The 12,641-nt window shown below is 56.2% G+C and overlaps 1 protein-coding gene across 1 annotated transcript in view; it reads left to right on the forward strand.

Annotated features, from left to right (window-relative positions):
- Window positions 1–3,812: 3,812 nt before the first annotated feature.
- Window positions 3,813–12,641, forward strand: part of ADCY5 (adenylate cyclase 5) — a 151,262-nt gene continuing 142,433 nt past the window's right edge. The window contains exon 1 of the mRNA XM_081832762.1: window positions 3,813–5,605. Coding sequence (XP_081688888.1) covers window positions 4,472–5,605 — 1,134 coding nt within the window. The 5' untranslated portion in view covers window positions 3,813–4,471. The remainder of the gene's footprint in view (window positions 5,606–12,641) is intronic.

A 12,641-nucleotide genomic window follows, 5' to 3' on the forward strand; every position in this document is an offset into this window, starting at 1 on the left:
CTAGTTCTCTTCTGACCTTGAGGACTCCTCCTCTTCCCAGGGCTTGACTCCTGGCTTTCAGCCTTCCACAGATGTCTGCCAGCCAATGGCATCATTCCCATCATATCACTTTGGGCTCAGTCTACATGTGCTCTGCAAGAGCTTCCTTACCGCTCCCCTAAGCTCTTGGATCTTATTTTCTCAGTCTAGTTTCATCATTGCCAGAGTTTGCCTTCCAAAACATAATGGACCGGAACACTCCTGTCCCCAAATTCAATGGCTTTTTATTTTATTTTCTTTTTAAAGATTTTTTATTTATTTGACAGAGAGAGAGAGAGCACAGCAGGTGGAGGAGCAGGTAGAGGGAGAAGGAGAAGCAGGCTCCCTGCTGAGCAAGGAGCCCGATGCGGAGCTCGGGCTCGATCCCAGGACCCTGGGATCGTGACCTGAGCCGAAGGCAGTTGCTTAACTAACTGATCCACCCAGGCGCCCCTCAGTGGCTTTTTAAACTGAAGCCCCCCTCCCTCTACACAGTGTTCAAGAGTCCGACCCACCTCTCCATCTCCCCCCCCCCCAGCAGACTCCATTCTGCTCATTATTCCTCAGATGTACCATTTGTTTGTCGACAAAGTTATGGGGCACCTCCTATGTGCTAGACACCAGGCTAAGCACAGGGCACAAGAATGAGTAAGATACCAACTCTGCCCTCACGGAGTTCAGCTGACTATGGAGACTGTTCTGAAAACAAGTTAAGAAAATACAATGTGACAAGTACTATAATAGAGATAAAAACAAGGTGGGTTGGGAGCTGAGGAGGAGGGAGCACCTCACAGCCTGGGTGAGGCATTAGAGAGGGTTTCACAGAGGTGCCACAAATGTGATTTGTGCAGAGTAGGAAAGGTGCTCTCTACAGAGGCTTGAGGGGCAACTCAGGGTGGTTGGGTGACATGGGGAAGTGGTGGGCAGTGAAAACAGGTGGGGGGGGAAGAGGTTGTTTTGTGGACAGTTTTCAGTTAGGGGCTGTGACCTGCAGGATCAAAGTGGGGACAAAGTGGAAGACAGATTGAGGGCAAGGAGGAAGGAGGAAGGAGAGAGCTGGAGAGTGTCCAGGCAAGGAGCAGGGAGGATGTGTGGGAAGGTAGTAGCTAGAGAATGCGGAAGACAGATGGGAAAAGTTGAGGGTGTGGCAGCAGGGCTTTGGGACAGGGATAGGAGGGGAGGAGGGTTCACCACTCAAAGATCAGGGAGATTGGGGGACGGTGATTCCACAAGTGGTGAGAAAACAGGGAGGAGCAGGCTTCTTGGGAGACAACCTAAACTTACTTTTAGACAAACTGAATCTGTCCCTGGTGGGTACCAAGGAGCATCCATGGGAGGCTCTCCAGTGGACAGGGCTAAGCTTGGAACTGAGAAAGAAGGCAGGGGCTGAAGATAGACATTTCAGAAATACCTTAAGGAAAAAAAAAAATTTATCCTTTGACCCAGCAATTCTCCTTGTAGGAATTTCTTCTAAGGATATAAAGATGTGTGTGAAGATTTATCTGCAAAAATGCTCATTGTTTATAACAGTAAAAGAGTGGAAACTTTTTGTAAACTGCTATGACAGTGAAAGATACCCAACAGTAGGGGATTAGTTAAATAAATTATGCCATATTCATGCAATGGAATTCTGTTTGGACAATAAAATGAATATTGTAGATGAATGCTTACTGACATGAAAAAAACACTATATTTAGCTAAGTAGAAAAATGCAGAATGTAAAATTATTTGTACAGTAAAAGCCCTATTTTTAGTTAAGAAAAAGATTAAGATGCTAATGGTTCTTTCTAGGCGGTATGATTATGAATGTATTTGCTTTTGTCTTTTTTTGTTAGTTTTTCTACACTTAATCATAATTTTTTTTGGTAAGATGATGCTTATTTTATTTTTTAAAAGATTTTTAAAAATTTATTTGGGAGGGGCAGAGGGAGAGGGAGAAGCAGACTTCCAGAGAAGCAGGTAGCAATTCTCTACTTGAGAATTGGGTAGGTACATCATTCCACAGATCAAGGTCCTCATAGACCGGCAGTTAAGTCCTTTTCTCCACTCCTGACTCTTTGTGGCTGGTGCTGTGCAGGAGTATCTGGTCATTCGAGGTCCAGCGGGAACCCCACTTTGCTCTGGGTTAACAGCTTGCTAGGTGTACAGGAGGTAGTTTGGTGCTGAAGAAAGACCTTTGGTCACAAGTTAGGGAACTTGTGTGACCATGGCAAGCTAATCACACTCTAGAAGTCTCGGTTTCGGATCTATAAATTGGGAATAGTCACATGCGCCCTGTTCTCTGTCACACCCCAGGGCTATTGAAGGAAGCCAAATAAGATTTAAAAAACGAAAGAACAAAAGAAAGAGAGAGGGAAGGAAGGAAGGAAGGAAGGAAGGAAGGAAGGAAGGAAGGAAGGAAGGAAGGAAGAAAAAGTGTGACCAGGCAAAAGCTCTTCACAAACGCCAGGTGTTCCTAGTGCTGTCTGCAGGGCTCCCTCTCGGTAACTACCCACCAAAGCGTTCCTGCCCGCCCCGCCCTGGCTGCATCAGCCTCACCCACTGCATCTCCCATCTTTTCCGTCACTGCCTTCCTGCGTCTCAGAGATCCTCAATTTCTCCATCTCCCCCGTCCATTTCCGGGTCTGGCTCTCGGGCCCCTCCGGGGACTCTGGTCTCCCGCTCCCTGCGGCAGCCGCTGCCCCCGCACCCCGGTGCGCCCTCCTTTGGCACAGCCGCCCGGCCAGAGAATCGCCCAATAAGAGCGCGGGACTCAAGTCTGACAGCTCAGGAAGCGGCCAATCGAGCCGGGCCAGGGAAGGGGGGCGCAGCGCAGGGGCTGAAGTTGGGTTGAATGGGGGAGGGGGATTAAAGGGGGATACAAGAGAGGGGAGCTTGGACTAGGGGCGCAAGAACCCAAGCAGGGGGCGGGGGAGGAGTGCACGCCACCCAGGTCCAGCGAAGGGACCGCCGGCTGGACGAGGCTCCAGGCGCCTGGGAGGGAGGGGGCGCGGCGAGAAATTTAGGTGAGGAAGGGGAACCGGGGACCCCGCGGCCCCGGGCGCCTCACGGGGCCTGGCCTGAGGATGCCGGCGGGGCGCAGAGGCGGGGGCCGCGGCCCGACCGGGGGCGGAGGCGGCCGCGCGCCGCTCTGAGCCGAGGCCGGAGCCGCGCGGGGGGCGGGGAGGCGGCGGGAGGAGGGGATGCGGAGGGCTCTCCGGCGGCGGCGGCGGCGGCAAGCGGCTGAGAAGGGAGGAGAGGCGCGAGCGGCCGGAGCGGCGCAGGGCCCGAGGCGTGCATGGCGCGCCCTGAGCCCGGCTCCCGCGGGCCTCCCCGGAGCGCCCCCGGGCCGCAGCAGCTCTTGGGCGGACCCCTCTCGGCCGGCTGCATCTGAGCCCTGGCCCTCGATCTCTGGATGCCGCACTCCCCGGGAGAAGCCCGTCTGCTTTGGGGCACAACGGCGGCGGCGCTGCGCCGGATACCGCCCTCCGCCTAGTCCTTCTGCGCCCGGCCGCGGTGGGCCCGCAGCCGGCGGCGAGGAGCCTGGGGCTTACGGAGTCGGCGCGGCAGCCCTCCTGGGCCAGCGGGTCTGGGCCAGCCCCGGTCGGTTTGGGGGGAAGGGGGAGGCGAGAGGGGAAGGGCCGCGCCGCAGGAGCCGGTCTTCGCCCCCGCCCCCTGCGCGGACGCGCTGAAAGCTCGGCTCGGCTTTCGCGGGGGCCTCGCTCCCACTCTCGCTGCGGGAGGTGAGGGATGCGGGCGACGGCCCCCCTGGGCTCCAGGACCCACCCCCCAGGGCCCCGGAGCTGTTGCTCCGCCCGCCGCCCCCTCCCCCGTCCTCTCCACCCCTCATCCCACCTCCCCACCCCTCGTAAGAAAATAATGCTGCCTGGCGCCCGCACCTCCCAGTCGCTCCTAGTCCGCCGCGAGGAAAGGGTACCCGCTCGGTCTCCACACCGGGACCCCCGCCTCGCCGCCCTAGCAGCCGGCTCGCCGCGTGTGCCGCTGGGTCCCGCTTAGGCAGAATTTGCGAGCGCAGCGCCCCTGCATTGCCAGCCCCGGAGAGGCGCCGCCCGCAAGGACACCTCTCCGTCCCGCCTCGTCCGCAACTCCGGTCCTCGTCGAGCTCGACGCGAACCAGGAGTCCGGACGTCCCTCTGCGCGCGGCGCAGCGGCTCGAGCAGTCCCCGCCGCTCCAGCTCGGAGCCAACTCCATCTCGGACCTGGGACTCCAGACGCGGATTCTCAGCCACTTCTCACCTCGGGGCTGTGCCTGCCTCCCCGCTTGCCCTCCTGCTGCCCTGCTTCTCCGCTCAGGACGGGGGTGCCAAGATGCCCCGCTGCTGCGCAGGGCCCCGGGCCGCCCCCGACGTGTGACCCCAGCCTGGTCCCCCTGCTCGGCCGTCCGCCGTCCCCTTGGAGGCCCCCGACCCGGCCCCCGGGGGAGGAGGAGGAAGACGACGAGGCCGAGGGGGGGATGTCCGGCTCCAAAAGCGTGAGCCCCCCGGGCTACGCGGCGCAGACAGCGGCGGCGCCGGCGTCCCGGGGAGGCCCGGAACACCGCTCGGCGTGGGGGGAAGCGGATTCCCGCGCCAATGGCTACCCTCACGCCCCTGGGGGTTCGACCCGCGGCTGCACCAAGAAACCCGGGGGGGCGGTGACCCCGCAGCAGCAGCAGCAGCAGCGCCTGGCCAACCGCTGGCGCAGCGACGACGACGACGATCCTCCTCTGAGTGGCGACGACCCCCTGGCCGGGGGCTTCGGCTTCAGCTTCCGCTCCAAGTCGGCTTGGCAGGAGCGCGGCGGCGACGACTGTGGTCGCGGCAGCCGCCGGCAGCGGCGGGGCGCGGCCGGCGGGGGCAGCACCCGGGCGCCCCCTGCGGGCGGCGGTGGCGGCTCGGCGGCGGTGGCCGCCGCGGCGGGCGGGACGGAGGTGCGCCCTCGCTCGGTGGAGCTGGGCCTGGAGGAGCGGCGGGGCAAGGGCCGCGCGGTGGACGAGCTGGAGGCCGGCGCCGTCGAGGGCGACGAAGGGTCGGGGGATGGCGGCAGCTCGGCAGAATCCGGCGCGGGGCCCGGCGCAGTGCTGTCGCTGGGTGCCTGCTGCCTGGCGCTGCTGCAGATATTCCGCTCCAAGAAGTTCCCGTCGGACAAGCTGGAGCGTCTGTACCAGCGCTACTTCTTCCGTCTGAACCAGAGCAGCCTCACCATGCTCATGGCCGTGCTGGTGCTCGTGTGCCTCGTCATGCTGGCCTTCCACGCGGCGCGGCCCCCGCTCCAGCTGCCCTACCTGGCAGTGCTGGCGGCTGCGATAGGTGTCATCCTCGTCATGGCTGTGCTCTGCAACCGCGCCGCCTTCCACCAGGACCACATGGGCCTGGCCTGCTACGCGCTCATCGCCGTGGTGCTGGCCGTCCAGGTGGTGGGCCTGCTGCTGCCCCAGCCGCGCAGCGCCTCCGAGGGCATCTGGTGGACCGTGTTCTTCATCTACACCATCTACACGTTGCTGCCTGTGCGCATGCGGGCCGCGGTACTCAGCGGAGTGCTCCTGTCGGCCCTCCACCTGGCCATCGCCCTGCGCACCAACGCCCAGGACCAGTTCCTGCTCAAGCAGGTAGGAGCGCACCTGGACGTAGGGACTGTAGATTGTGGGGTGGGCAGGCCTCGGCCCGACTCCAAAGAGAAGCAACCCATCACCCTTTCTAAAGTGGTGAAAGAGCCAGAAAGACTTGGCTGGGCCAGTTAGTGGTGTCTTCAGAGCCTCTTAACCCCCTCTGAGCCCCAGCATGTTCATTTACAAAAAGATGCCCTTGCGCCGGAGAAGACACGTAGCCACTAATGTGGGGATATGAGTGAGGAAGGAGAGTTGGAGCAGAAAATTCTATGGAGAGGTCCCCCTTCCCTCCCCTGCCCCTGTATGTAAAAGGCCCCTCACAAAAGTGGCTGGACCCTGTAGCAGCCTCTCCCTCCTCGTTTGTTAAGGATTCCTGGATAGAGGGTTGGGGAGGGGAGCCCCTGGGCACCCCTTGCCCAGTCTCAAGGAGGAGAAATGATAACCCTGCCAGTTGTCTGAGGCTGGGGTTTTGGGAGCTGGAGATATCCCTGAACTTGAGGGAGGACTGACAAGTTTGTTTTGTTTACAAAAGTGCCCTAAGCCAAAAAGCTGCCTTCAGCAAAGGTGGGAGGAAGCGTCTGCCATGTGTGTGGTGGTAGTCCCCCTCCTGGCCTGAGCAGAAAGCTAGTGTTGGGTGGCGTGACCCCTTTCCTTGGGTGTTCCTGGCTATTGCTTGTGGTGGGGGCTTTTTATTCCTGCTGAGACTGGTTCCATGCGTTCACCACGGTGGGCTCTGGAGGAATTAAAACCTCTGCCTGGTTAACTGGTGACGCTGCTGAAGGCTTCTGGGAGAGAGGTGTGCTTGCTCTCCTGATCTCAGGTGAGACCAGCCCCTCTGACATGCACACCTGCTTCCTTTAGCAGGGGCCTTGTCTGGAGCTCCATGGGCCTCATCCATTGACCCCTGCTGAGCCTACTTGTTTTCGTGCAGCTCAGCTGTGAGAGTCAAGTGAGCCCTTGATGCAGGCTAGTTTCTCGACTATGGACCCCACTGCACCCCACACCTCTTTCCAGGTGTCTGCGTCCTCTGATAGAACCTTTAACCATATTCCATTGGCATTGCCTTTCTCCTCCCTCTGCCTTTGCTCAGACTTTGATCCTCTTGGGTACTGCATCTTCCTTGAGGAGTTTTCCTGTGCCCCCAGCTTCCTGGGTGTGGTACCCTTCTCGCCACAGGGAATAGCACCAGTATGGGCTTCAGGGAGCTGGGCTCTAGCTGCCACTCCAGAGTATTCTGTGACTGGGAGGAAGAGGATCTGCAGCCTCTCTGGGCCCCGGGTTCTTTTCTTGAGAATGAGAGAATTGTGTATGCTCCTTCCAGTTCCAATCTCTGTGCCAAGCTTCACCCTCTGTGCCAAGACTCACCTCCTACCAGGAGCCCCTCCTTCCGTTCCAGCCACACTGGCCTCTCCCTCTTCTGCACGGTTAACAAGAGAGTCAGAGCCACAGAGTGGAGCACTTACTTATTTTCCAGTGCCCATTGGTTTTGCTCCCCATCCAATGTAAGCTCCTTGGATGCAGGATTCCTGACGTGTATGTTTTTTCTTCTCCACCCTCTCTTCCTTGTCTAGCACATTTTAGGGTACTTAGTAGGGATTTAATAACTGCTTGCCAATTTGGTTGTGTTCCAGTGAGTGGAGTAGGTGGGGCTGTTGAAGCCTAGTTAAAGTTTTTCTGATCTGGGATCAGAAGGAAAACAAAAATTTTTAGAGATCAGCTTTGAACTTGAGAGAGGAACCTATCGAGAGGTGGTGGTATAAGAAAAAGTTGACTGCTATTGTTAGTGCTTATAAAGGCTCCGACTCTTTCTGACCTGAGGACCCAGCTATCATACGGATGTCGTATCTTTGGGCGTTGTTTCTGGCTTGGGTGGAAGGCAGGTTGCCTGGGTGGGTGTAGCTTTTCTGCAGAGGGAAGGGCTTGTCGTCCACATGGAGAAGCAGAGATTTCCAGGATCATTCAGGGTATTTTTTCTGAAACAGCCCAGGCCATCCTAGATGTATGGTTTCTTTCTTTCTTTTTTTTTTTTTTTTAAGATTTTTTAATTTATTTATTCATAAGAGACAGAGAGAGAGAGAGACAGAGAGGCAGGCTCCCCACTGAGCAGGGAGCCCGAAGCAGGACTGGAGCCCGATGCAGGACTCGATCCCAGGACCCTGGGATCATGACCTGAGCCGAAGGCAGACGCTTAACCATCTGAGCCACCCAAGCACCCCTAGATGTATGGTTTCAAGAGACTGGAGTCAGATCCCAAGAAAGGAGTTCTGGCCCTGGGGTGCTCCAACCCCACCTTAGCATGACAATGCCCTGGCCACAGCAGAGTGACTGTCTGACTGACTCGCCTTCTTTCTCTGGCAAATCCCCTTTCCTCCCCCACCTTCACCACCTCCCACCCCATGCTGCTTTTACCCATTGCAGTCTTTAGACTTGGCTGTAGGCTTTTGGGTGGATTTACACTTACTTCTCCCGTTCTGCTCCGTTGAGGACAGCAGAGCTTGTTAGCGATGGTCCAGGACAAGGGAATGCGAACATTCTATTTGGCTTCAGAGAAAACTGTATTTTGGGGGGTCTGTATTTGATTATGCCTGATAGAAAATTTATGTTTCTTGACCAAACCCTGATGGATGGTAGGGAACTATAGGTGGGACAGTCTAGCATTAACCTCTGCTTCAGATTACCCCAGAGCAGCAGGTGTTTGAGGCTGGCATTAGATGCCTTGTTCTTTTCTTTGATAAAGACACATGTCCAGGGAAACGGCGGGGGGGGGGGGGGGGTCGGGTCAGTGCATGGTTTCTAATGTTGGGGCTTTGGAAATTCTCCCTCCACCCCCCCGCCCCCATCCCATGTGCCTTGTAGGCCCTTGGTAAACTGTGTTCTTCACTTCTCCTTCTGCAGGGCTGACCCTCTTGCTCCCACAGCCCACGTCCTCAAAGTCATTATCTGACCTGGGTATTTTCTTCTTCCCCACCCCCTCTTTATGTTTGGGGCTCTGTCCTTTGCTCCAATTAGGAGGAGAAATACTTGGTTTCTCAACCGGTGCCTCCTGAGGGTTTTTACTCAAAAGATAACCAAGAGGTAGCCCTCTTTGGGGGATGGTGTTTCTTCCCTTCCTGTATCTTTTGCTCTAGCTCTTCCCCCAGTATCCATCCCCCTCCCCCTCTGCTTTCCCTCTCACTTCCTTTCTCCTCCCGCCCCCCCTTCCAGTCCCCTGTTGCTCTCTGCCCACCTTCCTTCTCCTCTCGTCTGCCTGCCGGCTTGTGCTGCTTCCCCATCTCCTACTCCCTGTTTGCAGCCTCTCAGCGTCTCCTGTGCTCTTGTCTCTCCGTTGTCTCTTCCGTGGGATACAGCAGGAGCGTCACGGGGTTGTTTTTTTCCTCCTTCTTTGCCTGTTAGAAGTCCCTCTGCTACACCCATACCATAAATAACACTCGAGCATCTGCCAAACACATTCCTCACTTGTGTTAATAGGGCTGCAATGATGCCGAGCCTGTTGCCATGGCGACCTCATTTTTGTTTGATGGTATCCCACTCCGCTACATAAAGCCTGGGCACGCACTCACACACAAACAAGCACGCTCACACAACCATTACATATGCTTAGCTATTAAAGATCATCTTGGAGAAAGTATCTCTGGGCCCTGTGGGGGCAGGTGGTCACCGGCCCGAGGAGATGAGCATCTCTGCCGTCCGGTGTTACTCCAGCAGGTGATAATGGATTGGAGAGAAAAGTAGAGAGTCCTGTTCAGATGTGGGGTATTATTATTCTGCAGCCACAATAGGCCTGCCCGACGTGGTTTCTGAGAAGATTCTGACCCTGTGCGGGTCCCTGTGAGCTTGAGAGAGCTGTGAGAAGAATGGGTCATGCTTCATGGTGTGGGGTGACCCGTCCTCCTCCCCCGCCCATCTTCACTGCCTTCCTGTCTTCCCCCACGACCCTTTTGGAGAAACTCCGTGATATCCTGCATTTCGTCCTTTGTGCCTGTTTGAACCTGTAACTGTCACCAGTTGTCCCAGAGATCAGAGAGGCACAGGCGCTTGTGTGGGTGATGTTCTGTGACTGTGAGCACGTGTGAGTGTCTGTAGCTAGGAGGCTGGGATGGAGGGGGTGGGGATGCAGAGCGCGAACTGACTGCTGTGTATGTGCGGGTGTGTCTGCCCGTGTGGTGTGCACACACACGTGTCTCTGTGTGTGTGTGTGTCTGTTGTGTGGGCTGACCCCAGCACTGGAGGTGGGCCTGGGGAAGCCTTTGTGTTGACTTCCCAAGGAGATCATTGCAGCTCTGTCCTGTTTATTCTTGGCTGGTGGCTGGCTTCCAGGGGTGGCCATTTGCCTTTCTGATTCTGGGCCTTGACTGCCCTTCCGACCTTCACCTCTGGCTCCTCAGGGCAGTGCCCTGGATGCACATCCCCTACTTTCCCCAATGAAGTTGGGGGCTAGACTCGAGTGGTCAGCTCCCCTGAAATACAAGGCTCCTATCCTTCCCTTTTGAAGACTCTTCCTGCTGCCCACTGACTCAGCTGCCCAGGGAGCCCCACTGAAGGGCCGCCTCCTTGCCCTGGAGCTCAGCCCAGAGGCCTGTGTGGTGGGTCACTGTGTTGGCTGTGTGTGCTGCCGCCGGCCGCTCCCCCCGGCTTGCTGGGGTGCTGTGGGGGAGGACGCACTTCTCCTGCAATGGCTGGCATTGCCTGCCACCCGTTATTCCCCCCATTTCTGGACAGGAGACATCAGGCCTTAGTGAACTCCAGCAGCAGCAGCGGTCTGGGCTTGGTGGTGGGCTCTGAGTTTGGAGCCGAGGAGGGTCTGCTTGGGTCGTTTTTTTTTTTTGGCTAATTGCTTTTGCCAATTCTCTTTGCTAATTGTTTTCAATTACATTGCCTCCTTCTCTGTGCAACAGGGCAGGGGTGTTGGGAGGGGAGCAGAAGCTTCTGGGGGTGGGGTCGAGCAGGGCTTCTGGGTAGGGGGTTCCAGATCCCAGGGGTGCCTCAATTCCTATGGGGAGGACTTCAGGCAGGGCAGAGACCCAGCCGAGGAACAAAATGACCAGCTTGTGTATTTCTGGGAATGTTCAGTGTTAATAATTCAATCTAAGTTTTGTTTTGTTTTGTTTAAAGATTTTATTTATTTATTTGACAGAGAGATAGAGAGAGCACAAGTAGACAGAGTGGCAGACAGAGGGAGAGGGAGAAGCAGGCTCCCTGCTGAGCAGGGAGCCGGAAACGGGGTTTGATCCCAGGACCCCAGGATCATGACCTGAGCCAAAGGCAGCCGCTTAACCGACTGAGCCACCCAGGCGCCCCTCAATCTAAGTTTTGATCTGGAGCAAGAGCATGAGGTCTGTGTGCTGTGAACACAGAACAGGGTGCTCATGTTTGTCTATAAAGAGGACACAGATGATGTTTTGAGCCCCATCGCGGGAACGTGCCCAACCTCACAGAAAAGTTCTAACAATCAGTACACAAGTCCTGGACAGAAGCTTTCCCATGCAGATTGGCCCTGGCCACAGGTCATCTGTCAGAAGGGGCGGCTGCAGCAGAAGCAGGGCTGGGGTCCTTGCTGGGCCAGGCCTCGTGTTCTCCTAAGAGGTATGAAAGGCGCTCCCACCCTGGTCCCAGCCAGAGATGGAGTGGGTGTTGGGCAAGGCCAGATGGGAGGCTCCTGTGGCTGTACCAGCCTCTTTATGGGGGGCGTCCTGTCCAGAATGCCCGCCCAGCACCTCGTTAACTGTGTGTATCTTGTGGGGGGTCCAGCTCCTGGTCGTTTACTTCCCAGGAGGGCAACCTGTGTTGGGATTGGAAATAGTTTGCTCCAAGAACTCATGCCCATAAATCCTTTGGGTGCCGTTACATAAGTTATGTTTTAGCATATCCTTTCATCCGTGCTTATCAGATGGGGGCAACTAGCTAACAGAGGGTGGGATCAGCATTAATGTTCTCTCCCAGACCCAAAACTTCATGGAGGTAGTTAGAAAGCCCTACTTCCCACCCTCTCCCCCCAGTTTTTCTCAAGGACAGGGAAGATCTCTCTTTACAAGGTTAAACAAAATCTGGGGGTTTCTAGGTAATGGACTGTGTGCTCAAAGTGAGCCTGCATTGGGGGCTGCCAGTCTGAAAAGAGCAGCAGGCTGTTTGGGTAGGTTAATGGACATATCCAATTCAAGGCAAGATTCAGGCCCCCTTTGAAATACTGTGGTTGATTCTGGAATTCAGAGGAAGGTGACCAGTTGGGAAGGGGACCGGAAACTTTGACTTCTGAGAGAACCTTTGAAAGGCTGGGAGAAATTTAGCTGGGAGGAGAGCAGGCTGTAGCGGGGTAAGAGAACACCTGGGCAAGACGCTATTGCCGGGACCCCTGTTGCCAGACGCTAGAAGAGGGGCTAAATTTATTTTTAGTTGTCCCCAAGGGCAGGGTTGGGGCAAATGGGTAAAAACAATAGACAGATTTCAACTCCAGGTAGGAGATACCTTTCCAGCCTTTGGGGCTGCAGCCATCAAAGCAGATGCCTCCCGGGGTAGGCAGTGGGGCAGGGGAGGTTTGCAAGTAGAGGCTGGCTGGCCTCAGCCACGCTTGTTACTGAGGAAATGGCTCTGCTTTCAGAGGTCTGGCTTGGGGTCCAGGAATGGATCTGTTTTTTTAAACAGCTTGGATCTACTTTTCAAAGTTCCCCAGGTGATCTTGACCAACTCTTAGGCTTGGGATCATTGACCAAGATGACTGCTCAGGTCACCCTCAACCCTAGGAGCCTGTGGTTTAGTGCCTGGCATCGGCGTGACTGTCTCCTAAAGCCCGTTGAGGGGTTCTGTTGTCATGCCCCTCTCAGGCTCTGTTTGAAAGAAGCAAAAGCAGGGGTGCCCGGCTGGCTCTGTCGGTGGAGCATGCGACTCTTGACCTCAGGGTTGAGTTCGAGCCCCACGTTGGGTGTAAAGATTACGTAAAAATAAAAAATTAAAAAGAATTTTTAAAGATTTTATTTATTTATTTGACAGAGAGAGAGAGCGAGAGAGGGAACACAAGCAGGCGGAGTGGGAGAGGGAGAAG

The sequence above is a fragment of the Leptonychotes weddellii genome, chromosome 1, assembly GCF_054177405.1.
Source record: "Leptonychotes weddellii isolate Sample4059 chromosome 1, ASM5417740v2, whole genome shotgun sequence".
Taxonomy (NCBI): Eukaryota; Metazoa; Chordata; class Mammalia; order Carnivora; family Phocidae; genus Leptonychotes; species Leptonychotes weddellii.